General features: G+C 40.1%; 2 protein-coding genes across 2 annotated transcripts in view; both read right to left on the reverse strand.

The window, feature by feature from the left end:
- LOC102215855 (rho GTPase-activating protein 12-like) overlaps positions 1-15,092 on the reverse strand; it is a 59,470-nt gene extending 44,378 nt beyond the window's left edge. The window contains exons 1-2 of the mRNA XM_013912827.1: positions 14,854-15,092; positions 3,952-4,720 (exon numbers count right to left, since the gene is read on the reverse strand). Of these exons, the coding sequence (XP_013768281.1) occupies positions 3,952-4,647 (696 nt within the window). The 5' untranslated portion in view covers positions 4,648-4,720; positions 14,854-15,092. The remainder of the gene's footprint in view (positions 1-3,951; positions 4,721-14,853) is intronic.
- Positions 15,093-19,821: 4,729 nt separating this feature from the next.
- The window catches only part of LOC102212547 (kinesin-1 heavy chain), a 19,753-nt gene continuing 13,001 nt past the window's right edge, over positions 19,822-26,573 (reverse strand). The window contains exons 14-26 of the mRNA XM_005740760.2: positions 26,070-26,276; positions 24,633-24,776; positions 24,322-24,513; positions 24,114-24,231; positions 23,513-23,568; positions 22,927-23,036; positions 22,609-22,710; positions 22,397-22,457; positions 21,702-21,773; positions 21,404-21,508; positions 21,011-21,227; positions 20,361-20,496; positions 19,822-20,099 (exon numbers count right to left, since the gene is read on the reverse strand). Of these exons, the coding sequence (XP_005740817.1) occupies positions 20,096-20,099; positions 20,361-20,496; positions 21,011-21,227; positions 21,404-21,508; positions 21,702-21,773; positions 22,397-22,457; positions 22,609-22,710; positions 22,927-23,036; positions 23,513-23,568; positions 24,114-24,231; positions 24,322-24,513; positions 24,633-24,776; positions 26,070-26,276 (1,524 nt within the window). The 3' untranslated portion in view covers positions 19,822-20,095. The remainder of the gene's footprint in view (positions 20,100-20,360; positions 20,497-21,010; positions 21,228-21,403; positions 21,509-21,701; positions 21,774-22,396; positions 22,458-22,608; positions 22,711-22,926; positions 23,037-23,512; positions 23,569-24,113; positions 24,232-24,321; positions 24,514-24,632; positions 24,777-26,069; positions 26,277-26,573) is intronic.

Raw genomic sequence — 26,573 nt, forward strand, 5'->3', positions numbered from 1 at the left:
AAAAGTTATTTTTTAACCAAACTAACAGTCAACCTTCTAGCCTCTGCTAACAAATGACATAAAGTGTAGGAAATGTTTATCTTGCAGTAATCAAACTGTGGCTTTGGAAAATGTTAGACACATAAAAGGCATATATGTAACTTCATCTCTCCCCCAACAAAGCATGCCTTTACTGTAAAGCACTTTAGAGAGATGTTTAATTAAAATTGGATGGTGCAACACAGCTAATAAGCTATTGCAACAAAGGTCTGCACAGCCAAGGCAAATTGCTTTTGCACAACATCACACATTTATGTCATAGAAAATTTGCCTGGATTTCTTTCTCACTACTGAATTTCTCAAGCTTGCAAAATGCCGTTGTGATTCACTAGTCTTGGAGCAAACGCTCAAGTGACAGCTAGAGGAGTAAACTCTTCTTCTTGCAGATGAATGCATCTCTGAATACATCTGTACTATTTTGGACAGACAACATTCCCAAACTTCATTAAAAAAAACGTCCCTGCTGTCTGAGATAATGATGAACAGATGAAGTAATGATGAAATACTGCCAGTAGTTTAAAGGAGGACATGTGACAAAAGTAGTGACAAAGTGGGCCTTGGTGTCAGGTCGAGTACAGCAGATAAGTGTTTGGCACACTAACTACAGCCTACTCAAGTAGCTTGTCAAAAGCTGGATGAACTGGGAATAAGAAACAGGACCTGGCAGCAGGACACAAACACACAGCACTCCTTCCTGCATTCAGACTGCGGCTTTGGCTTTATATCCATTACTTCTTTCTTTATACTTTAAATTAAAGGCTGCAGGGAAGCAAAACGGCGAATGGGCCCAGTACACTCTTCATCAATGAGTGAACGACACGACACACCTGCAGGCGCAAGCCATACTTTGGTGTCATTGCGGTCAGTCATGCACCTCTTGATTTTTGTAACCTTACTTTTATGCTGCCGCGGCACTGCCAGGTTCAAGATACGAGTATGTGATCGTGTTGGTTTTTACTGTAACTGTAATGGTATATCAGTGCAGAAGATCAGAGAGTCAAATTATACAGAGAAAGATAACAGTTCTGAAAACCTCCTCACCTCCTGGAAAATGACTTTAATTCAGGTTTTGACTTCTTCTCTTCCTCCTATACCTGCTGATTTAGGCCAGTTTTGATTATGGCAATGCCACTGTTTACAAGCAACAACATGAGGGCTCTGCTTGTTTTAGGAAGTCCTAACTCAACCTAGAGTTTGTGTCACTAGCACCCTGCTGCCAGGACTGAGGAAAAAACAAACAAAACAAACCCACTAACACTGGATGAGTTTCACATCACCGGATTTATGTAGGAAGCGTCCACCTTCTGGCTTTCATGAGCTTTGCAGGCCTGAAGAATAGTCAATCACTGAATCATTACTATGTTATGGGTTGATAGATCACATTGATGACACTGGTTCTGGTCCATTATGAAAAGCCTACAATCACAGGAAGACACTACACCACAGAGCGAATCCAGATTTTCAGAGATAACACATCCTTATCAAGCAGCGGCAGTAAGTGAAGAACACCAGATCACATCTTTTCCTTCCAGTAGCAGGATGCCTCAGGCCACTTCTCTTGCCCTACATATTTTGGAAATATCGCTTTTGCATTTGCGTGTGTCTTCAGAGCTTAACAGGGGAGCACATGATGAGTCAGGGGGGTCTGATCGCTACCACAGTGGTGGAAAGTTCTCAGGAGACATTCATCATGTCGTCACCTATAAAGCTGCCACTGCTGTTATGGTCACAACATACACGATACAATTTCCTCCTCGAGTGTCAGTTTCTGTTGTGCAAAGGTCTGTTCTCATAAGGAAGATATTTCAGGAATGATGCTGATGCAGTTTGCACAACAGTGGATACACTTTTTAATCTTGATTCTCACAACGAGCAAAAAGCCACCCTGAGCCTGCTTCTACTGGGAATGTTTTTCTATGAAAAGGAAGTTCTTTCTCCCTGCCATCACCAACTGCTATGAGACTGTCAATTGCAGCATAAAGTACATAGCAAGACGGCCAATGTTGTGAAAATCACTGAGACTGAGTTGTTGTATTTGCCCTAAGAAAGAGAAAATCACAGAGTTTACTGGCACACAAAGCCAGACTGGTTGTATACATAACCAAAAACAAGCTTGACTGCTTTGACCTTTGTCCTTCCATTTAAATACACACAGACACAATAACCAAGGAAGGAGATCTATTGAGAACTGGGCTGCATTCAGAAAATACATGGACTTGTAAAAAAGGACTTTCCTTCAGATAACCTTTTTACGCACAACATACTGAAACAATGCTTACGTCAGTGCGTGATGCATCATACTGAGATCCAAACCTATGAAACTACAGTTGACAGATTAACTAGATGACCTGTTGTAAAACAAATAAGTCATTTAGAAGACGTGACGTGTCAATGACAAAAAAATCCTACAATTGTCATTTTATTATCACAGGGAAGGTAAAGACAGTGTCTTTATTACTCAATACACGATCAAATGTGTTGCTCACGGGTTCAAGCCGAAACATGTGAGTTTCTTTCAGTGTTTTTATTGTACCTGTAATGATGGTGCTAATGAAGGAGCTGACTTTTGTGTATGTATAGTGCAAATAACAACTTACAAATGGAAAATAAGAACAGGAAAAGAAGTTCAGCTGAACTCTGTTCATGGAACAGGAGATGTGTGTCTTTTAACTGGATATACCTGCAGTGCACGTTCAGCATAAAGGTGTGTGTGCGGCAAAAAAAAGAAAATACTATGAGTTTCCGCTTTGGATGTAGTGGCTAGTGTAATATAAGGCAGTATGAGAATAGTTTTTTACCCTTGATTCTCTGAGATTAACTGAAAAAAGTTGTTTTTTAACCAAACTAACAGTCAACCTTCTAGCCTCTGCTAACAAATGACATAAAGTGTAGGAAATGTTTATCTTGTAGTAATCAAACTGTGGCTTTGGAAAATGTTAGACACATAAAAGGCAAAAAAAAAAGAGGGCAAAATTTTCTTTTGGGACTTGGTTTTGTCTTTAATTTTTGAAGCTATCAGAACACATTAAAGGTTTTGAACAAGTTTAAGTAATCCAGGACAGGTAAAGATTATTAGGTTATCCAAAATAAAGTTTAGAGGCAAAAATCAGCTGGCACTGAACAAATTAATGTTAGTCATTTGGGCATACCAACAGTTTAAAACTAAAACGCTTTATGACCCATTTCTGTTTAACAGAATACTGGTCTGATTTTTTATCTGAAAACCGAATCTCTGTGCTGCATATGAATCATTTAGGCATTTAAACTTTCTGCGACCACAAGTCCACTCGGGTCAGAGTGATGTAAATTCATCACACTTTGGACAGTGACCAAGAAGGTCTGTGACAACGTCCAAGTGCCAGCCAGTTTTTTGTTATCATGTGACGTTGCACTGCAGTGCACCAATACACGTTGCTTTGTTTTTGTGCTTGAAGTGGAAAATAACAGGAATGCCTACTTAGCCATTATGTCGCCAGCTGCCCGTGTCTATGTCCACAACAGAGTATAAACGAGGGCTCAGATACTGCTCTGTAGCAGGGTGTGGCAGGTTCAGGTTCCCTTTTCAAGTTCTTCATAACACTTTATGAAGAAAGTAGGATAATTGATATACTAGCAAACCTAATAGCATCTGCTCAGAAATAGTCTGCATATATTAAACACTTGATGTGAAAAGTTTCACAAACACCTAAAATAACAAAAATAGTTGCTACATTCGTTCTAAGGCCATAATCAAGGAACAAGAAACAAAAGTTGCTCTGGATCTGATATATCAAATATGTGAGTATTGGCTATAATTTAATAAAAGTGAAACAAAAGTCCTATTCCACAATGTCCCCCCCAAAATTCTTGTATACATCACCGCCAACATTAACAGTAACACACACACACACACACAAAAAGCTTTGATGTTACCTGGAGATGTTCAGTGGAAGAGCTGCTCAGTTCGTCTCCAGACTCAGAGTCATTTGTACGTCTATCTTCACCCGCAGAGTCACAGTACTGGGTGGTGTCCACGTCCAGTGGCGCTCTGACCAGTTCTGGGGATCTGGCTCGACTGCGGGGCAGGGTGCTGGACCCACCTTTGTAAGGGGGTGGTGGGACACCACCATGGAGAGCTTCAGCGAGAGCTTTGTCATGGTCAGTGGGAAAGGTGGGGGCATGATGGTGGTTATTGTCCCTGCGCTGAATCGGGGGAGTGAATTTAGCCGTGTTTCCAGTTTGTGCTGAAGGGGAGCGCTGATAGTTGGACTCATTTCTGTGAAGGTTCTCAGCGGGATGATTGTTGAGTCCCAGATCCAGATTGTTTGGTTTTACCCAGCGTGCACCTGCACTTTGTGAAGATGGATTACCAGTAGCACTCGGAAGATGGAGGATTGGTTTAGGGGGTGGCATGAGGGCTTTGCGGACTTCTCGGACATATTGAGCAGGTACATAAAAAGCTTTAGACGACTCCTCTTTTTTGACCTGCCACCAATCCTCATTACTTTTCTTGACTAGCATGTAGCATTCCCCCTGCTGGATCTTAATGAGCCGGTCTTTAAACTTATACTCATAGTCGTATTCTACCTCGATGTAGATCTGGCCCGGGGCAATAGGCAGATCTGCCATGATGCCTCTTACTATCCACCAGGCTGTTCACCCCAAAAGAAAAATATTTATTACCATGTCTTCATCAGTAGACCTTTGAAAAAAAAAAAAGAGAATATATTAAATATACATTTAATTTCAGTGTGAATAACTCTGCTATTGTACTTATTATATATACACCTCGGGTGCCACGATGTTCTAATGTTCCAGTATGTATAACATCTAACTAAGTTATCACCTGTGAAGTTTTTCCATTTTTCCCCAAAGATTGAAATTAATTATTAAATAACAATGTCAATAAGGATCATCTCTGCAAAATACTTTATAACCTTTAAATGGAGTAATATAATCATAATCTCAGTTGTCTCATTAGTGAGTTTTTTTTCCTGAAAATGTACTCTGTCCACTCTCTTGGACTGCAGCTTAACAAAGTATGTGGCAGCAACTAGCAGCTATAGTCCAAGGTGGTGGAGTTAGACTTAAGTCTTTCTGGAGAGGCAGCCAAACAATTTCTGGGACCACCATTACAGGGACCTGCCCGCAGAGGTGGTAGACTTTCTCACCAAATATAATGTGGCATACCTAAATATTCCTGATTGTGCCACCTAATTAAAGTGTATGTATAGAGAAACGCTCTTCTTATTACTTACTTTTTCTGTATTAGTAACCTTTGAAACAATAAAATGAATAAAAACTTTGAATGGCTTTCTAACTAAAGGTATCGTATGCATTTCTTTTTAAATTGTCATTAAAACAACATGTTTTCAACTAACAATTTTAAGGAAAAATGAAAAAAAGTTGTGTTTTTATGTATGAGAGAAAATAACTTGAAGAAATAAGCTTAAATCAAAACTAACAATGAACATTAAAACCATAAAAAAAAAATCTTGAGGTATAGTTAAGTCAGAAAATACTTATTCCCTTCTCCTCTCATTTAATCAAAATAAAGACAAAAATAAGAAAGCCATTGAAAGCCTGACACTCACATGCTAACCCAATCAGAACAAACAAATAAGATATAAACTGAGAAGATTTAATCCTCTTCAAGGGTGAATGTACCGCCTAGCTCAGAGCTTCAAAGCCGCACGTAAGATAAGACGGAAGAAGTGGAGACAGTAACATGAGTCACGCTGCTTTCTCCCACTTACTGTGTTTTTATGTCTTACTCTATTTCTTCCTCCTTACTAAGGACAGCTTGTCCAGCAGCTATTAGGGCATCTTGGATTAGCTAAGTCACACACATAGTTTCCTGTTGAAGTCACACGCATGTGCGCACACTCTCTTACACAATGATGTGATGCTGTAGTACACCTTTTAAAAAAACAACAACAAAGACAAAAACATCACCAACGCCAATATGATTTATTTAATGGAGTCAAGGCTTATATTAAAAGAAACATCTTATCAATAGTGAACTTCGTGGCCAACCTTGAGTTAAACAATAATACACCAAAACTATTAGATTAAATAAAATTAGTGTTTCCTGGTTGGACTTTACTGCTTCAGGGTACGACTGAGCATGGCCTATTTTGATAGAAAGAGGTACCTCAGCTGTTTAGATTTTCAAATTAACAGGAAAATAAATATATTATGATCAAATAAGTTTAATAGTTCAAAGAAACTACAATCTTAGGCTGCCCTCAAGTCAACTCTCACTACAAAAAGAGATTTAGTCTCAGCTCTCTCTTTCTGCCTCCGGTACATGACAAAAATGACTTCTAAAGTTCTGACTAGTCACTTTAGGAGACAAGTGTCAGCTGAATGCCTCATATGTACAATGTAAAAATGCAATAACTACAATGACAAATTGTTGCAGACTGCACAAATTTACTAGGTCACAAATATTCAACTGGGTATAATGTTTCTCAAATGTTGGCAAACTTGATAAAGCAAAGAGACATTTAGAGACCTATAAACTTTAAGCTATCCCAGCTGCCACGGGACAACGACCGGGGTACGCCCTGGGCAGGTCGCCAATCTATCACTGAAAGACAGACAGCCATTCACCATCAATTAGACTAACACGCAGTTCTTTTATGAGAAGAAAGACGATCTATTCTTTTTGTAATTTTCTTTATATTTTAAGCAAAAATGCCAGTCACTTACACAAAACTAACACTTGAAAGAAAAGGAATATAGATTTTATTTTTAAAACTCCAACTTTTTTTTTTTTGCTTTTGAAACTTTAGATCTGCACATAAACTGAGCCTGAGCTTGGTAACTGATAAAAAGAAACAAGATACCAATCAGTTGTATCTCTGGTAATAATTAAAATACTAAAGCCACTGGGACCTCAGTGTTTATATTTGCAGTATTAAATAAAGTATGAAAAAAAATCATCGCAACTCATTCCTTCCTGTTTAATGAAATAGTACAAATCAAATTAGTCTACTGTCCCAAGGCATCCAAAACCACGAGGTGGTTAAAGGACCTGTAATGTCAGCCGTGAAACAATTTCAAACAAAGTGCGATAGTCAAGCAGACTCACTTGACGACGATACAGGCTACTGCAGAATGAGCAGCAGGATATTACAATGACAGTCATAACTGCAATCCTACAAAATTATCAGTGAGTTACATCATTATCAAACCAAGAATATGCCTCCAAAGACAAAGAGTGCATTGTTGCTATTTTTTTAACCCAGCAGCACTAATTTCTCTTCAGTATCAAAGTCCTATGGTCCCTGTAAGCCACTGGGGCAGTTAAGGAAATGTCGTTAAACTAACGACACCCTCCACAAACACACGCGCGCGTGCACACACACACACACTCACAAAAGAAAAACAAAAAGCACACATACATACCAAGAAAAAAGAAGGTGGGGAGAAATTTGCATCTCTACAATAGTAACCAACACACTTCTGTGTGTTTCCTCTCGTCTTGAGTTCATGATGAATGATGAGCATCGCTGCACAACACATGCAGATTCACTTAAGAGACACCCATGATCCATGAAACTATAGCGAGGCCACCATCTGCAGCTGGTGATATAACCCCAAGAATTCTGTGAAAACATTGGAGTGGGCACCAGACAAAGCGCACAACAAATAGTTGTCACTGTGAAGACTGTTGTGGTTGTACGAGTGTCCTGAGAATGCTTAATGAGCATATCCCCACACACATTATCCAGCATGAGCTACGCTATTTTAAAACCACTTGATTAATCAAAAAGTAGTTTCCACTGGGTGTCACCATTAAAGCTGCAGCTGAACATTAAATGCGCGGTTGGCAGCTATTACCTAATAATAGCATTGCGCTTCTGTTTACCTTCGGTCGTGCATTAGCTTAATAAATATCTGTGATTAGGCGAGTGTGCTGGGATTACTGCTGATGCAGTGACTGGTGGGATAATATCGCCACAGATTAACTCGAGGGTTCAGGCTAACAAGTACTGAGGGAAATCTCACCGAATCTATCAGCTGAACAGAAAGTCCATTAGCCAAATGAAAATAAAACATTGCATCTGGTGCTAATTCACAGCTATTCACTGAATAACAGCAGAGTAGCGAGGAATAAGACTGTGTGATGGTTATAGCATGAGTAGTAGTGGCAGCTTTCCTTGTTAACATCCTCAACCCTAATGCTGAAGGCATGGAGTCGATCACTATATCACTATTTTATTTTTTATTTTTTAAATGAGAAACAGTGCTTGTAGTCAAGGAAAAATATGATGAAACCAAATGTGGTAGAACACTAATAAAAATATAGTTTTAAAAGTATTTAATTTAAACCTATTTCTTTAATAAAGAAATCAAAAGGCAGGAAGCTTAACAGTGCTTTTGTCCATTAGTTTTTGAGAGCTTTTCCCAGCTCAAAATGGGCCTTTGTAGGTTTACAAAGTGTCTTTGTTAACATACTTATTATAAATCTATGCATTTTCCTGTAATTTGGGTCCAAAAATATGGATTTTAATAATAAAAACCCACTTAAATTAACTGCTAACAAAATATTTTTATTACAATGCTGAAGATTTTTCCTTGGGGGAAGGTCAAAAACTCTTTGGGGGAAAGTCAAGATTTGCTGGAAAAACCCAGAGTATATATAGTGTAGCTAAGAATTCCTTAATGGGCAAGACTTTGGTGATAGTGGTGAAGGGAAAAAAAACAAACTCAGGGTGGGCAGTCAACCTGGCACAACCAGTTATGGCTGGAGAGAGTGGAGAGGAAGAAAAAAAAAAAAGAACAATAAACAGTCAACACTAAACAGAAGTCAGATAAAAAATAAAAAAAAAAAACTGTAGTCTGCACAGAGTTCAGATGCACGACCGCCTTTCTGGGAATAACTGAGCAAATGGCGTAACCTGCTAATATTAAGGGGCTCTACAAGCATCGTTTGCCCAGTGAAATAATCACAGTGGCTGGAAGGTTTGGGGACTCAAGACAGTGAGATGAGATTTAATTTCCTGCCATCCCTCCACCCCTTGCAGGGTTTTGGTCTTCCCTCAAAGAAAAACCACATGGGTCATAAAAATCTAATCTCAACCAGTTTGTTTTTCCAATGTGAGGTTTAATTTACTCAAGCATGAAACACATTTTTGCTCATAATCAGCCAGAAATAACAGGAACAAATTTAGACAACAGACTCTTTGTCTTATATACGGTATGTGGACCAGTCAAATGCCTGTTTTCCACTAGTACCTACTCAGATTTTACTCTACTCGGCTTGGTTTTGGTCTTATTCCATTACAACTGAGTACCACCTTAATGTGCTTGGGGTCATTGTAGCAATGTGACCAAAAGTCCCATGACGTCGTGGCAGTGGTATACCTGCTGCGCTTTCTGTGGCTTTTTGTCAGACTCAGAGACCACGGTGTTGGTTTTTGTGCAGCCATTTCCCTCGTTGCTAGGTTTTGAAAATGGCAGTTTGAGTTTTGAGAAGAAGTCGTTCTCATGACTCGGCTCACTTGGAACCTCAGCCAAGGTACCAAAAAAGTACCTCTTGCGTAGAAGACGCTATTTTGTCCGCAAAGCTTGTCAACTACTCAACAAGCAGTAGTGAAACTTGTAAAAGTGCAACACAAACCAGAAATGGAGACCATTCACCTTCAGAGTAAAAGTTTTGCCTTTTGAAACACCCTTGATGCAGCTTTAGGACACAAATTTGACTCTGAAGGCAAACCTTCTCCATTTCCAGTTTGCATCACACTTTTTCAAGTTTCACTACTGCTAGGTGGGTAGTTGAAGAGTCGCCATCTTCTGTGGAAACTAAAGATGACCTCAGCAATTCTGTAGAAACCAGAGATTGCAACAGGTTCATTAATCAGTCTCTATGCCTGTGGCACTGAGGCCTTATATGCCAAGTGACCCTTGAAAGAACAATTTTGATTCAGAAAAAACATACCTTTGAATGTTTCCTTCTCACTGTTTTTAAATTTAAGACTGATTTTAAACTAGAGTACAGCTTTTAATTACTAAGTTAGGTAAACCTCAAGTCATACAATGCTAAACATGTAAAAACCAACAAATCATTTAAAGTTTGTGGGTTCCTTTTTAACATGTAGCTTTAAAAAAAGTGATGATTAATTATGAAAAAGGTGTCAAAAATGCAATCCCTCTATGAGAGAGTCTGGCATGTTGGTTCTGAAAATACCCTTTGAATTAAAATGAGGAAGACTACAAACAAAACAGACAATCAACTTAATGCTCCAATTCGTCATATGGAAAGGTCTTTGGAAGATTAAGTACCTGGGGGTTGTTGTCTCTTTCACTTATCCCCCACTAAGATTAAGCTACAGCTTCAGTGCTGCTATTTAGCAAACAAATCTTCTCAGAGTCCAATCAGCAAAATCAGAAGACGACCCTTAATTCAGAGTGATGGTAATAAGATTTGCAGTGGGAGACAGAGTGGATGGGTGGGTCCCATGAAAGCAGGACCTCGGCTGAAGTGTGTGGAAGTGTTGGAACTGATATGTATGTTTAAAAATCCGCTGCTGTCAGCACATGCAGGAAACACACCCTCACAGTTTCTCTTGCCTCAGCAAAACAGAAATCAGCACACTGCAAATACTCTCTCATGGTGAGCACATTAAATATTTCAACTGAAACAGGGACGAGTGAAGCACCAGCAGCACCAGCAGCACCAGCAGCGGCGAAATTCCTCTGCATCGAGTCTCACATGACTCTTGTTAGCCAAGTTCAGACTGTTGATTCAGAGCCGGGCCACTGGTGATTAGTTTAAGTTATTTTCATCAGAGAAAGCAAATTCCCATTGTGGAGGTATTTAAAGGGAACGGGGTTGGGGAGAGATGGCAATCAGCCGTGCTTTCCTCATTTAAGCACTAATACAGGCTGAGAACATGAACTTTTCAGAAACATAAGTTACTCAATTTATTCAGCATCATGGTCTAAACTTGATAATGTTTCTGCTTCCATGCCTTTAAATGTGATTAGGGTGACTGTGCACCCCCCCGTTCCCCTGATCTTTTATGTTTAAACAAAAGCCAACACATTTACTTTCAATATGTTTTCTTTGGTCTTTTAGAGATGAAATCTTGCTATAAATGACTTGCCATTTAGACTATGCTGTATATATAAAAAAAAAAAAGGTAGGTGTAATAAGCCAGAGCTTCAACCCACATCTTAAGTAATGTGTGTTCAATTCAATTCAAGTCTTTGCTGTTGGACATTTATTTTTATAGCTTTGGTCGTTTGCTTTTCTCTTATTAATGAACAAAGAAATATCATTATCCCGTCAGCCTGACAAGCATCGTGTGGCTCAAAAAGATGTGGTAATAACGGGTGTATTCTACACTATGAAAATGAACAACTTTAAGAGTTTTAACAGTCACTGGAGGAGGAAAAATGGACATGAATGAGGCCATGAAAACAAATCAGAGCTTCCATTTCTCCTTAATAAATGTACTTACTGCAAGGGGAAATGTGAGAAATATACATTAAAATAAAAAAATACTGATTATAACAAACCAGCTTGTTTGTGGTTTTTAAGTTGGATATATAATATGGAGAGAAATATGTCTCATAAGGGTTACAAATGCATACGACATTATCCACCAGCGTACACTAAGATTAACAAATGTGTGCAGTGATTTGTGTGTAATGTTTGAGGACTCACAAGCACGTGCTTCGATGAATCAAATAAGCTGCTGCTGCATCCTGAAATGTTTTTCTGCTGGGGAAAGTCAGTGAGTGCTCAGCTGCAGATGTGGAAACACTGTGGTTGTGTTGATGTTAATTTTACCATTGTACAATAACAGCAGGCTAACATTAAGGAAGGAATACGGAGGAAGCCCAGATGATGGACACACGCTTACATTTGTGGATCTGCAAAGCTGGCAGCATGAAATTTGTCTCACAACCCCCACGCGGGGGTCATTTACACTTGTATGTATCGAAAGGGTTACAAATGCGTACGAATCATCCACATTTCTGCTGATACAAAAACTGCCAATGAACTCTCAGCATCAGTTACTTGTCTCATGCAAGCATACTCTTTGCTCCACATTTAGTTTGCTGGGATGTGATCTGCCTCGTCTTAATCTGTATTTTTATTACAACTGGTGGCCCCACAGTACGGAAGGTGTGAACAGCAGGTGGGTGGGATGTCAGATCACAGATATCTGCTCTCACTGACATCATTCAGAGCCAAGGAGAAAAAAAAAAACTTCAGTTTTTAGAGCCGTCTGAAATGCGAGCTTTTGGCTCTTAGGTAGTACAAGCTGACCTCATTATTAGAAACTTTGGTCACATCTATTAGAACTATCCAACTTTGTAACACAAAGCGCAAATCACTCTGGCCTGTGGGCGCCGATCAGATGTAACAGAACATTAGCATGAGTCTCGCAAAGCACTAATTATTTTCCACTGGGTCATTCACTGTTCAGATGTCAAGAGCACATGCGTGTGTTTGCTCTTGCTGCCAACAACAGCTAGCAAAAGAGGCTGTGATGATGGAAATAATGGGTGGACATGGAGGAAGTTGCTCAAGGTTGGATGGTCAGTCTCTTTGGCAAGACCAAGGCTAAGGGCAGTGACCGCATATCTGTGACACTGCAACCTTATAGACATCCTGATTGCCTGTTTACAGGGACAGTTTGTTAAAATGGGGTATGGGTATTTACATTTATGTCCAGACCCACTTCACCACTAGAAATGGGTCTGGCTAATACACACATAGCTAATACTCTTAAAAACATGGTGATAATCAGGGATGCACCACATATCAGATATTTGGATCCAATATCAGTCTGATCCCATCTCACAAAGTTAGACTGGTAACAATGAGCTTATTTAAGGAATCCATCTATTGAATTAAATTCTGTGTTGTTAGCTGCAGAACGATGGTTACAAAATGGAGAGGTAAGTTAGCACAGAAGAAGCTAAAAGCAAAGCTTTAGCAGTTTGGATATTTTAGAGGGATTTAGGTTCAGTTTGACCCTTGGTAAATCTTTACTGCGATCATGTTTTTTTTTTAATCATCTAAATTATCATCTAAATGATGTATGTGGTTCCTCTTACTTGTCAAGCTCTTTGTTTAGCTTTCTGGCTTTTAAATGTCCCATTTCAGGCCACTGCAAACAGCTTAAAAAAAACCCTAAAACAGCAAAAAAAGAAAAGAAAAAAAAACACAAAACACAAAAAGAAAAACAAACTCACAGACACACAAAGCAACCCAGTGGAACAAAAAGTAGTAAAAATGTTATTCGCTACAGAGCCAAACATTTCCCTCAGGAGTCGGTAGGAACCAAAAATATTGGCTTTACATTCACCAGAGGACCACAAACACATCTCCAAATGAACCATAATTCTATCAAATAAGCAATTGTTTGTGTCCAGATTTATGTGTCAATGTTATGTTTATACTGCCCATATCTATATTTTGCTTTTCACTTGTTTGGAGCAGAAAAAACACAGTTACCAGCAAACAGCTCACAAACAAAAGTCAGAATAGTTTCAGAGTGGGGGAAAAGTGAGGACATAAAATAGACCCTTTAATGTGTAAAACTAATTCTCGATGTATCTATTTGTAACAAGCAGAAGCAGTGCACTGTGCCCCGTGCACAAAGAAGCCACCAAATATAGGCCCAAGCTGCCTCAAACAGCCTGGATCCAGCACTGGCTGTCCTACTTTGACACTGGCTCTCACCATAATTTTCTTCTAGAGAAATCAAAATCAGCTACCCACGGCATCCCCCCACCCTATCACTGTTAAAGCCACAGCCTGAACCACTTCGACCAACTACGGCCAGCTGCAGCTCCCTCAATCGAGAAAGAAAGAAATCAGAGTACACATTTTAAGCAAAACACAAATAAAGAACATGTTAAAGGCATGCTGGCCACAATAAGACCAAGAGGTTTTATAGAAAATCTCTCTTCTGTTCACCACGTGAAGCTCTGTCACCAGCAAGGTTTTCTCAAGCCCATCATTACAAAAATAAAGTAAATAAAAACAGTAAAACTGCTTTAACAGTCTCTTTAAATTGGTTGCTTTTTCACTTCATAAACAAATATTGCTTTATTTTCATAAATGGCAGATTTGGGGGAGAGTATCCAAACTCTCAAATAACTAACTACTTGCTCAACTGACACTCACTTATGCCCTTTAAAAAGTACAGGTTTAGTTTTAAGGTCAGAAAGACTTTCATTAATGGCATAGACACATCTGCTTCTAAATCACCTCAAAACTTAAGAGAATGAACATTTTTGAAACAATTAAAGGTTCTTCATTATAATTCATGATAGGACTGTGTCGTTGAGGTGATGATTATAGGCTCTACTGTGATTTAAACGGCAGCTTTCAAACCACGAGGATCAGATCAACTTTAAAAAGCCATTTATCACTATTTCATATATTTAAAAAAGTGTGAGCGGGAGGATTTCTGCTCTATGGCAGATCCATTTCACTGCTCTCAGGTAATAAGGTTAACCCTGCCAGTCAAAAAGTACTATAACACATCTGTTTAAGACACTCCTTAGAAAAGTAAACACTGATTTCTGCGCTTTCTTAACGCTAATTTAGAAGGTATTCCCAAAAGGATTCAAGTTTCTCTGATTTTTTTTTTATATATTAGGTCTGAAAGTAGCTTTGGGCTCTTTTGTGGGTTCAGAGCTTTAACCTTCACCTTAACGTTACGTTTTGTGGTCTTAACTCTCAGTTTCAGCTCGCAGGTCTCCTCGGTCTTGCTTTAATCTGCCCTCTAACGTTAGCTAGCTAATTAGCTTTCAGGGCTACAGCATTCCTCAGTATCCCGCAGAGGCACAGATACGCACCTTCACCTACCTCCTCCGCTGGCTCCCAGGGGGGAACACACCGACACGACGGTGCTCCCGGGTGTAGTTAAACTCCCAGTAAACTTCCCCGTCGACCGGCCACCGTGTGAAACTATTTCCCTACTTGTCAGGTTTGTCGGAGAGCGGCGTTCCAGTCCGTCCTGCTCTTCCCTAGCCGGTGTGTAATCTACAGCAGTGCTCGCTCCCGTGGAGTCGCTTGCCCCGAGAACTTCGCAACTACCTTCAAGCAAAGATCGTCTATGCAGACAAGACGTGCTATTCTATATATTTTCCGGAAAACACAAAAATAAAACTTTCCGGTTTAACTAATTGTAAGTTACCATAGTCACCGGTCTTGTACATGCACATTTAACAAACTAATTAAACTTAGCACTATTTTATCAGGCAATGCTGTAGTTGTAAGTGGCTAATGACTAATCACTAGCTATCATAGTGAGACCTCTTCTCTTGTTTGTGAGTTATACACATGGTTCGAACTTTCAGGTGTTCCGGACACAAAGGGGGATTTAGCGCAACCTGGCGGTGATGACTGCGAACTACAAATACATTGTGCGTAATTGTGTCTGCTTTTAAAACGAAAAAAAAAAGGTGTGTCAACTTTTAGTTCATGGCACACATACAATGTGCTAATCAGCCCAATGTGCTGTCAAGTGAGTGACCAGCAAATGAACAATCAATCAACTATCATTTTACAGTTTACAAAATGCCCATTCCTTTCCCTGTGTGTTACAATTCACAGCCCATCTACAAATGGGACCAAAAGCTGCACTGTTCTACATCAAAAGTTTTACACTACTTTTAATTTTGTCTTGTTTTTATAAACACTATAAAGACAAACTCATCCAGTTGGCCAGTTTGAACCCTTTAGTGGGCCATTTTGGACCCCAGGCTGCATGTTTGACACCCATCGCTTGAGGCAACAACAGAAATCAAAGTCATTGATGTTTATGAGGCACATTTGGCCAAGATTTTACTTCAAATGAGCCTTTAATGAACCATCTATTTAAAAAGAAAAAAGCATCAGTATTCCCTCAGGAGTTATTGCAGGTTTGTTAGTATGCATGGATCACAGCGGCTCTACAAAAGCACAAAAACTGCAAAGGTTTTGTAAAGATACAGTATCGCAGAAAGTTGATTCTGCTGATCTGGACATTGTGTTTTCAGTGGGAGAAATGTTTCATTACTCATCAAAGTGACTTCTTTAGTCTCAGCCGACTGCAGGTTTCCCCAACTTTATAAACAGTACATTTGCATAAAGACCAAACCTAGCACCACTGATTAACAATGGGGTCATGAGGTCAGTTTCATGATCATTAACATGCAGACTGTCATGACCACTGATCAATGGCCAAGAAACAATTGAGTTTTACTATTTACAACTTTAACATCCTGAGTCTGGGGGAATCAGGTGTCCCACTGTGGCTGGGACATCCCCGGCATACTGAGAAAATGTCCTATATTTTCTCGTTTTAGTTGTTGTGCTGGGCGACACACTGCACACAGGTTTGAATCCACCAGCCGACTGGCACCTTTCTGTGTTTGCAAACTTTTCAAAGATGGGTTCAGTCATCAGGACAGCAAGTATATCCCCTGTCAGTTCTTAAATATAATGGGCAGCAAGTTGCTTCTCTAAGACCACTGCTGGTCCCTCTCCTCCACGGCCTTGTGTTTACACACACCTAAATGCTTCAGACCAGCAAACTGCCAAGACCTTTGCTTTAGTCGAGGCACTCACACTTGCTACTTGTCCTCTTAATTCACGATGAAGCAGTAAGGTGTACTGCTTCTGCACTTTGGCTTCATCTTCATGCAATACGTCATGTATTTCATTCATCTGAAGTCGTATTCACCAAATTTTACGCCCTTCTTTAATTATATGTAAAACCTGAACTGACAGAGGGTGTACTTTCTTTTTGCCATGACTGTAAATTGGATTTATTGGTGATTCTAAAATGGCTGTAGGTGTGAGTTGCTGTCTTTCTGTGTTAGCTAACTGCAGCTTTCTTCACAGCAATTTTCACACTTTGTAAAACCATCTAGTGGGCTGATGCCACTCAGTGGCAAATCCCTCCACTTAAGACTGGGGAAATATTTTATATGTACCTGGATTTGCTTGAAGTGACTGTGTTAAAGCATGAAAGAAGACCCCATCTCTAATTCCAGGAGAGTTCTCAGAACAAAGCCACAAACCAAAAAAAAACAAAGAAACAGTCGACCAGTGTATGTACGTAAAAGAGAAACAGCCACGTGAAACCCATCTCCACATTCACAAGAGTCAAATGACAGAACACAGAGGGGGCAGTTTTTTTCCTCATAATTATTTAATCACACATACATTTACATCATGCAGTCAATCCAAAACTGATCTCATTAACGTCCCGTCTCCGTCCGTATCAGAGCCCAGCCATTTGTGCCCCAGTTCTCCAGGAATGATCCAGTACCTTGTCCACTGATGGAGCCCCAAAACTGTCCTTTTAAAAACTGACCAACTATTACACAGTAATAAAAAAAAAGTGGCTACACTTTTAATTTAGAATTAATGCAAAATTTAATTTAGGTAAACACACGTATTTATCTTTTTGCTGTATTTATTCCCCATTTCGTGTCCAGTTTTGGTGGGAGGTCAAAGGATGAACATCTTGAGGTCCACGCTGCAATGTCTCAGCTAAATCTAGAAGGTTACACAGAGGGTATAAACCGTCTCCATAAGACACCAAACACTGTCCTGTCATAGATGCAGGGAGCTACTCCTCCCTGCATCTTGCAGAGCGTAATTATTACAACTGAATACACTTCAGCGACAACAAGCAGTTTTTAAAACTTTTCTTCCCCTCCTCCACTCAAAAACAGCCACATGTGGAGTGTTTTTATCTGAGTGCAGCTAAAGAAGTGCTGTTTTACACCCAGCTTTCCTGTATGGAGATAACAGGTTTTAGTCAAAATCATTTCCCCTCCTTTTGTTTTCCAGCTACATTCGTTCCACCAGTCTCAAAACGTATCCTTTTTCAGTAGAAGTTTCTTTGACCAGTCTTCCTAAAAAGCTTCAAACTCAAAACTTTGGGTCATATGTGATTTTTTATACAATCTGTGCACTTTTGTTAACTTTCCATTACAGCAGCTGCAGTAGATTTGATATAGAATATGAGGTTTATATAAAACAAAACAAAACAAAACAAAAGATCTGCAACATGTCTCAGCTTTTCAGAAAGAGTGATCAAAGAAAGAGAGCACACACCGAGGACTTGACACCAGTGAAAGTAAACGCAACACAAAAAGGAGGATTGGGCAGGTACTACCACTGCAACCACACCCTGATCACACCTGCCGGCCGACTGATATACAGTGTATTTTACAGTATATTGCACTTGCACAAGATGTTAGTGTTCTCATGCTGGGATTACAATCACAACAAGCTCTTTGCCAAATGCAGTGGGGCTTCACAGGGTTAAAATAAAGATGTGATGGGAAATTAATAACAATTAAAAAAAACCCACTAAAAAAAACCAACAAAAAACAAAAACACAAAAAATCTACACCCCTGGTTAGATTTAGTTAAATAGACCCTTCCTCCAGATGACAACAGAAGATCATTGTGCAATTATAGACCCCGCTCTCCCTGACTGGCTGATCAGCGGTGAAGGTTTAACCCATCAACTGAACGATCCCACTCCACCCGCCCATCATTACCCCCCCACTTTGAAATAGAAATCTACACCATCTATGGAACAAAGAAAGAGATACAGTACATAAAACCCAGCATGATACTCTGCTAATTTATAACCGAAAGGGGGCGCATACAGTTACGGGTCTTTTAATCTATAAGGTGTGGGGAGGGAAGACGGAAGAAGCGAGGCACCCTTGAAAAAGAAAACATGACACTGTAGGGATTCAACAGTCAAACTAGTAACAAGAACCAAAAAAAAGAAGAGGTCCTGAATACACGAGTGAAAGGAGACGAGTTACCGACAGGGACCCAGCGAGGACAGGACGAGCTCCGTGTGCTATTTCCATCTATACACTTGCAATCTATGTGCTCCAATGTGCAGAGAGATATTAAACAGCTTCCATTAACACGTCATTATTAACCACTGAGAGAAGTAAAAACAGTACATTTAGCTACGTAGCATAGGCTATGCTAAAAGGTGGAAGTCTGTTGTGTTAACCGGATCCTCCTCCTCTCTTTTCCCTTCATTCTACATTCTTTGCATCCTTCTCATGAAGCCACCATTAACGAGTATAGTTTTTTTTTTAACTTAATATTAAAAACAGTTGGCCTCCACAGGTATTTAGGTAAATACACCTACGGTACACTGTTGCACGTCTTCTTGGCTTTAGTTTAATCCTTGTGTTTAGCCTCGTCTCTCCAGGGAAACGTGTGCAGTAGTGCCAATTTTACAACTGTACAACAAGATCAGACAGAACAGTAGTGCTCGACGCCATCTAGTCAATTCAAAACATTTTTTTGTACTTTTTTGTTTTTCCCGTAAAGAAGCATGTAAAATCTACCCAGAGAAAAGTGTGGTTAACAGCCAATGATAATAATAATAATAATTATAATAATAATAACAATGAACTGTACAGAGGTTAGCTTTATAGGGTCAAGCTGTTTCTCACTGTAGGGTCTCCTCTTCATTTTTTTTTGGTCTTTTTTAGTATTAGGTGTTTATTTCTATGAATTTTTTGGATCTTTCGACCGTTACATTCAGCTTGGCACAGTGCAGAACTACTCGCACGACGACAGATGACGACAGACTGTGCAAAACAAAAAAGAAAAAAACTAAATAAAATCAACAAACCCGAAGCTACACATTCGAGTCGCGCCGAGGCTTCGCTCGCCGAGGCTTCGCTCGCCGAGGCTTCGCTCGCCGAGGCTTCGCTCAAGACTGCGTTTGGTTGCCTGAATAAGAATATTATCTTGGCTTTTTGTAAATTAAAACGGTTGTCTTCTTTCTTTTATTATATCCAGTAAGAGAAAAAGAGATAAGTCATGATTAGAATGTCGGGGAGAGGGGGGTGGGTAGGTGGAGGTGTGATGGTGGGGGGGCTGGAGCTGTACAAGCTGGGAATATTTATATATATATATTTATATTTCAGAAACTCCTTCGTGGTTCCAAAGCAGCGACGAGGAGTCTGTTCGCTGTAATGGAATGACAGGCTGTCGGGGTGGGCGGGGGGTGATATTGGCTTCTTCTGTGGTGTCGTCCTTCTGTTCTGCTGCTCTTCAGCTACATAATAAAAATATATATATAAAAAAAAAAAATTAGTGAAGTGCATTAGTGAAGACTACTTTCATTTAACTTAAGAAGTTTTCAGTTGTACAATAAATAAAAAAATTTTTTAACAGGATATCTTCAGTACTCCTGGATATTAATGAAAGTCTACCATGCCTGGCTTTTGATGCGTTATTGTGTACTTTTAAGAATTGCTGTGTGAGAAAAAACAAAACAAAACAAAAAAAAAAAACCTAACAATTACAAACTACTTACTTCTTGTCAGGCTTGCTGCTGCCCCCTCCTCTGATGGACACCGTCTGGCTGTTCTGGTAGAAGCCTCCTCCACTGCGGTTAATGTTGGGGTGGGTGGGGGATGCCACTGGCTGCTGCCCAGGCCTGATGGGTTTGGCTGAGAAGAAGAGGAAGTTACCTTTAGAAGACGACCGTTTGCTTTATGACAGGCAGCCAATCAGACAAAAGCTACAGTGCAGCCAAAACAGCAGGAATGCACCGAGGCCTGGTATAAGATGAATGTGGATTATTTTGAACTGCCAATCATACAAAGCTAATCTTAGAGAACTTCAGGGGGAAAAAGCAGAGACATAAGCCTAAAGTACCTTTCAACACATATAATCTAAAGAGATAAAAAAATAAATACTCATATTTGGTATCAAATAATTGAGAAATCCAGTAGATATAAAAAAAAAAAAAATACACCAACACAAAGCTGGTGTATTTGTTTTTTCAAAGTAAATTCAGCTTTCTATTTAAATGATATTCATATACAGGTTAGCAAAATCTTCTGCAAAACAGCAACACGATGTTCTCCTTTGATCCACCATAAAATTAAAATGTTGACTTTCTGTCGTAATTAAAAGGAAGAATGGTGAGGGGTGTTCCTCGCCGTGTTCATTCCTACTAACCAATCTGGGCTGAATGTCCCCTCCTGGCCATGTTCTTGGCTCTGACGGCCTCTTTGATGCGGTCCACTTCCTGCTGGTAGCGCTTGCGATCGCGGGCGGCGTTCTCCTTGGCTTCCTTCAAAGCAGACTCCAAGGCCTTGACCCGCTCAGCCGTAGCTCGAAGACGCTTTTCCAGTTTAGGAAGCTCACAGCGCAGGTCTGCATTATCACGCACCAGCTGTGGGACAATTTGCGTGAAAACGTGGAAATCATTTAGTCATTTTAGCGTCATACATAAGTGCCAACAAGGGAAGAAGAGTTGCGCTACAACAGGCAAACAAAAATATGGCATGAACAAAAAAAACAAAAAAACAAAACAAAAGAAAAACGTTGGTGTGCACGTCTGTCTCGTACCTGTTTGTGAACCTTGGTGAGCTGTTCAAGATTGTTCTCAAGAAAGGAAATTTTCTGTTTCTGAGCTGCACTCCCACCTGTGTCATCTGAGTCCATCTCAGCGCTCTGCACAAAATAAAAAACATACAGATGTGACTCATGAACAGAGATTAATATACACGCCTCCCATCTGTCACCACATCCTTGTTTATTGCTGCATGTGATTTTTGGTGTGCTCTCTCTCTTTTTAAACTCAAAGTTCTTCTCTACAGACATAAATATTTCTTGGTAAGCTGCCCGTCATCCTGTGAATGCTCACCTTCTTTACTCGGGTGGCCAGGTCCTGGACAAAGAGTTTCCTCAGGTTGTGCAGAGTCTGCAGCTCTTTAGCCTGAAATAAAAACAGAAAAGTGTATTCTAAACTCATTTGCAGGAATAATGAAACAAACACAGTGCGTTTCCTACAAAGGTGAATCCCATTTTTAATGGTAGTGTGTATGTATGCAAAAGTAAGACACAAGCATGCCAAATAATGCTGTTCATAACATGCTCCTCTCAAAATATTTTAACAGCAGAGCATTTTGTGATAAATTAATCATGCAGCAATAGAATCGGCTGCCCAATGTTTCTTCTGCACCACAAGTCATCTTCAACTCCACAGTACTGGACTACAGGCTTCTGCTCCTCAGCCTCAGAGAGACCTCAGCAAAGCACAGCTCTCCATCTGTTGTATGTTCTGATTAGAGTGGCACACTAGCTTTCAGAGGACTTCCAGAGCTGAACAAAGACTACCGAGTGCTGCAGTCCAACACTGTGAGTTGGACTTTGGTAAAACAGAATAACAATGACGACCACTACAGCGAGCCAGCGGAAGAGGAAACGGGGACTAGACTAAAAGCAGATGGCATCCTTCTCCTGGGATTAAAAAGAATACTAAGCTGAGTAGTCAAAGACACCTGGTCAGACTGTTCAAACCCATGTACTTTATTTATCAGACAATTTCAATGAACTCACCACTGTCTCTTCCAAACCCTTCAGGTCCTGTCTGGCCTGCTCCCTCCTGTCCTGCATCACCCTGAAGAAGAACAAAAGAACAATAATACACCACATATGAAATTCTAAAAAACTATAACAAAACTGCACGTTGACAGAGTTGTTTTTTGTTGCATCTTGAAAGTGAAGAGAAAAACAAACAGAAAATGGCGGCCAGTGGACAGTAAACATACGTGAGCTCGTGCAGCTTGCGGCTCTTCTCCTGATCGGTGGATTTGAGCTTCTCATGCTCCACTCTGAGTCTCTCCTGCTCCAGCATGATCTTCTGATTCAGACTAGAAGAAGCAAAATAAAATCATAGTAAGTATGTCTCAGTCAACATATCCAAGTCCTGAGTGCACTTTTTCTACTCTTCTCATGAACCTCCATGCAGTTTCAATTAAACTTTGCATAAATATTTGTTCGACTGTGGGTTTCCATGTCCCACTACTGCATCTATGTGCACAGACAAAGACTGACGACAAAGGCAGCCGGACATTGTAAAGCCTTACTCCTGCAGCTCGGTGATGAGCTTCTCCTTGTTGTCCAGCTCGTCTCTCAGGCTGCTGATCTGTTTCTGATGAGCTTCACGATGGGAGTGGATCTGCTTCTCCACTGCTTCCTGAACACAGACATAAACACATAATCAGATTCAAAGGAAAGTTTCACTGACTAATAAACAAGCAAAATGATAATGGGATACAAAAAATTACCAGGATGACATTTAGCATTAGCATGGGAGTGACATATTTTAGTAACAATAGTCAGCCAAAGGCCGCCACTGAGAACATTTTATGTGGCATTTTATGTACCCACAATTGATCTCACACTATTATATGGCAGGACAAAATGAGACTCAAAGGACCACTTGTTCTTAATGTCTCTTCTGGCCGTCATCAGCCGATGTGAAACAGCCAGCCCAATAAAAGGTAAAAACACACAACAACACAGAAATAAGACAATAAAATTAAGAAACAGAAATTAAAAATAAAATACGTGAGTGTGTAATTTTCCTGTCAATAATAAAATACTTCCCTAAAATAAAACTGATGTTTGTTTGTTTTTTAACATCCTGTTTATTGGGAATAAGGAACACACCTTGACTTCATTGGCAGTCTGGATCTCGTTCTCTTTCTCCATAGCATGGACTTTCTCTGCATAACAGAAAACAATTCCCCATTATTCACTGACATCAAAAGGACAAAGTGCTGAATGCATTGTACAAAAGATCCTCAAAGTAAACTCATTATTTTCTGTAGGAAACCACACTGAGTTTAACCAGCCGTGAAAGCTTGTTTATTTCTGCTAGACTGCACGTCATCTTAACCTCCTAGGACCTGGCGTCCACATATGTGGACATCACATTTTGGGTTATTTAGACCAAAATACTGAATTTTGCTCTACAAGGGCCTGATATCCACTTACAAGGACATTATACTGTCCTCATACTATCAAAATTTTTAAGCGAATATCAGATGTGGCTCTTATTTTTCTTAAAAACAAAAATAAGGTAAAAAAAAAAAAAATCTGGTAATTCTTTGTTTTTACATTCATCGGGCCCCAATATGACCAAATATCAAAGAGAAATTAAAAATCCATGCCGTGGAAGAGTTCAGGTCTTAAGAGGTTAAAACAGACTTTGAGTGAGTTCCAGTGTCGGTGCTTTAATTTCCTGCCCTTCCCTCATAGAGTGACGTACCTTGAGCATTGAGCTTGACAAGTTCCTCATTGAGAGCATCCACATTTTCCTCCAACTGCCTCTTCTTCTGCTCCACATTTTGCAGGTACTCAGTCAAGGACTTGATTTTAGCCTCGTGCTTTGGACAGAGGAAAGAGGCACATGTAAATACATAGGTGCCAGTGAAAGCCGTGATTCACTGTGCCGTTTTCGGTTCGTTTCCACATACCTGGGAGATGCGCAGCTGGCAGGCAGCCAGTTCCTTCTCGTTCTCATCCATCTTCTTGTTGCTTTCTGCCTGGGTTCCCTCTAGCTGCTTGCAGCGTTTCACCATCGTCTTCACTTCTGACTTCATCTTGCTGATGTACAGACGGGCCACTGTAAACTCCTCATCAATCAGACCACTGCCACCGTCATGTTGCTGAAATGAAAAAACGACGTTAAGACCACATAGTGGGAAAAGAAATGAGAAAAAGAGGAACAAAAACTGGAAAAGATGGATAGAAGCTGAACCAGAAAGTGCAGAAATCAGCTCAGTACCTTAATGTCATTGCTGCCTACAGCGATGCCAATCTCAGTTAGGTCTTTAAGCAGTGATGACATCATCTCAGTCACCCTCTTCTTCTGGTGGTTGGACATCTCCTTCAGCTTCTGAAGCTCAGAGTCCAGAGATGACAGGATGGACTGCAAGAAAAGAGAAAGTATTAATACAAAGTTAACTGCTATTGAACGATTCAGCACTAACGTTGTCACTGCTCCTCCTTTTCTTCTCTTGGCTGATCCCTTTTAGGGGTCACTGCAGATAAACGACTTCCATCTCACCCTATCCCAACCCAACACCAACCATCTGCACTTCCTCCTTCACTACATCCATACATTCTGTGGTCTTCCTCTTTTCCTCCTTCCTATCTGCTCCATCTTCAATATTCCTTTGTCCAATATATTCACAACTGTCTCCAAGCTCTTCAGCCTGAGCTGTCCCTCTTGCTTCTTAACCAATATTTGAATTTAATTCAGTGCTATTCTCTATAATACAACAATACAACCGGTGTACTGGTGCATGCGTGTTCATCTTTCCCTGTCAGGCATCTCTCTATCACTGTGTTCAAGTATAGCACATGCTGGGAATATTTTATTGCACTTGCAAGTAAAACTTGTGCAATTAATATTATTTCAGCTGTATGTGAGCAGGTGAACCTATAATTAATAACAGCAACTAGTGACCTACTCACTCTCACACTGTGCTAAAATGAGAGAAGCATGTTATTTATGTTTATGTTATGATGTTATTTATTCTATGCATTTTGATCTAATTAGCATACTGATAGATATAAATTCCATAAACTTATGTTATTTTTTATACTGTATGTGTCTGTTAGATTAAAAAAAAAAAAAGTCAGGGAAGCAATATCCAGACGGATTCTGCTGTACAGACACAAGAATGATTTCCAGTCTGCAAGTGGAAAAAACTGGATCAGTGCATGCCAATTAAAGTTTCCTCCACATTCTCTGACCCTGCACAAGACAACTTATGTGGCCAAAAGGCGGCTACTACTACAGGCATTGCTCCCTCACTCCTCTGCTGCTTTTTCAATACGTTCTTGTAAACAGGCATTGAGACTTATTTGAGGGTGTAATTACCTTTGTAAAATCATAAATTAATGTTTTTGCCTTGAGGCACGTAATAAGAATGAAGGCATTTAGTCAATCTGCCAAGTACTTCTCCACTTTATGGAACATGGTTCAGTTACTTACAGAAACAAAGGTTCTGCAGCACCAATTAATATGCACATGTTTGCCGGGTGAATGTGTCAGTTCTAGTTTTTAATCCCCGCAGGTTTTAAAGGCTTTAATTATAGTGCTGTGTCTGTGTGTTGCATATTAACATGGCCACTATAAAGGACACGTAAAAGGCACCTGAATGAAATTAAAGTATCACTGAGTCTATGAGCATGCTGATATCTGTTCCGGGCTCACCGATTTCTGGCTGAGCTCCTCGCTGATGGTCTCAAACTCCTTGGTTTTATCCTCCACCTCTTGGCTCTTCTGGTCATAATTGACAGCCAGCTCTTCCAGAGCCTGCAGCACCTCCTTCACCTCCTCCTTTGAGGCTTCGTTTTCCGCCTGGAGGCGGTTCAGCTCTGTCTGGAGGTTCTCATGATCACGGCGGGAAGAGGCTAGAAGCTGGATAAAGGAAAAGCAGCTTAACTTTGTTTTATTCTTTTAAACGTGTCATTGCAACAATAAGGAAAGCTGACTGCATTTTAAGTCCAATAAAAACATTTTTCATAGTGATGTGACAGCTTCACGTTTTTCCTCGCTCCTGTGAAGCTACAAAGATCACGAGTTCACTCTGCATCTGTGCCTCCACGCCACCTGTTAGACCTCCAGTACTCACCTCCTCCTGGTCCAGCATCTGTTGCTTCAGCTTCTCAGCCAGCTGGCTCTGCTGGTTGATTTCCTCATCCTGTAAAGGGTAAA

Source organism: Pundamilia nyererei, unplaced genomic scaffold, assembly GCF_000239375.1.
Source record: "Pundamilia nyererei isolate P.nyererei 1_Seehausen unplaced genomic scaffold, PunNye1.0 scaffold00103, whole genome shotgun sequence".
NCBI classification, from domain to species: domain Eukaryota; kingdom Metazoa; phylum Chordata; class Actinopteri; order Cichliformes; family Cichlidae; genus Pundamilia; species Pundamilia nyererei.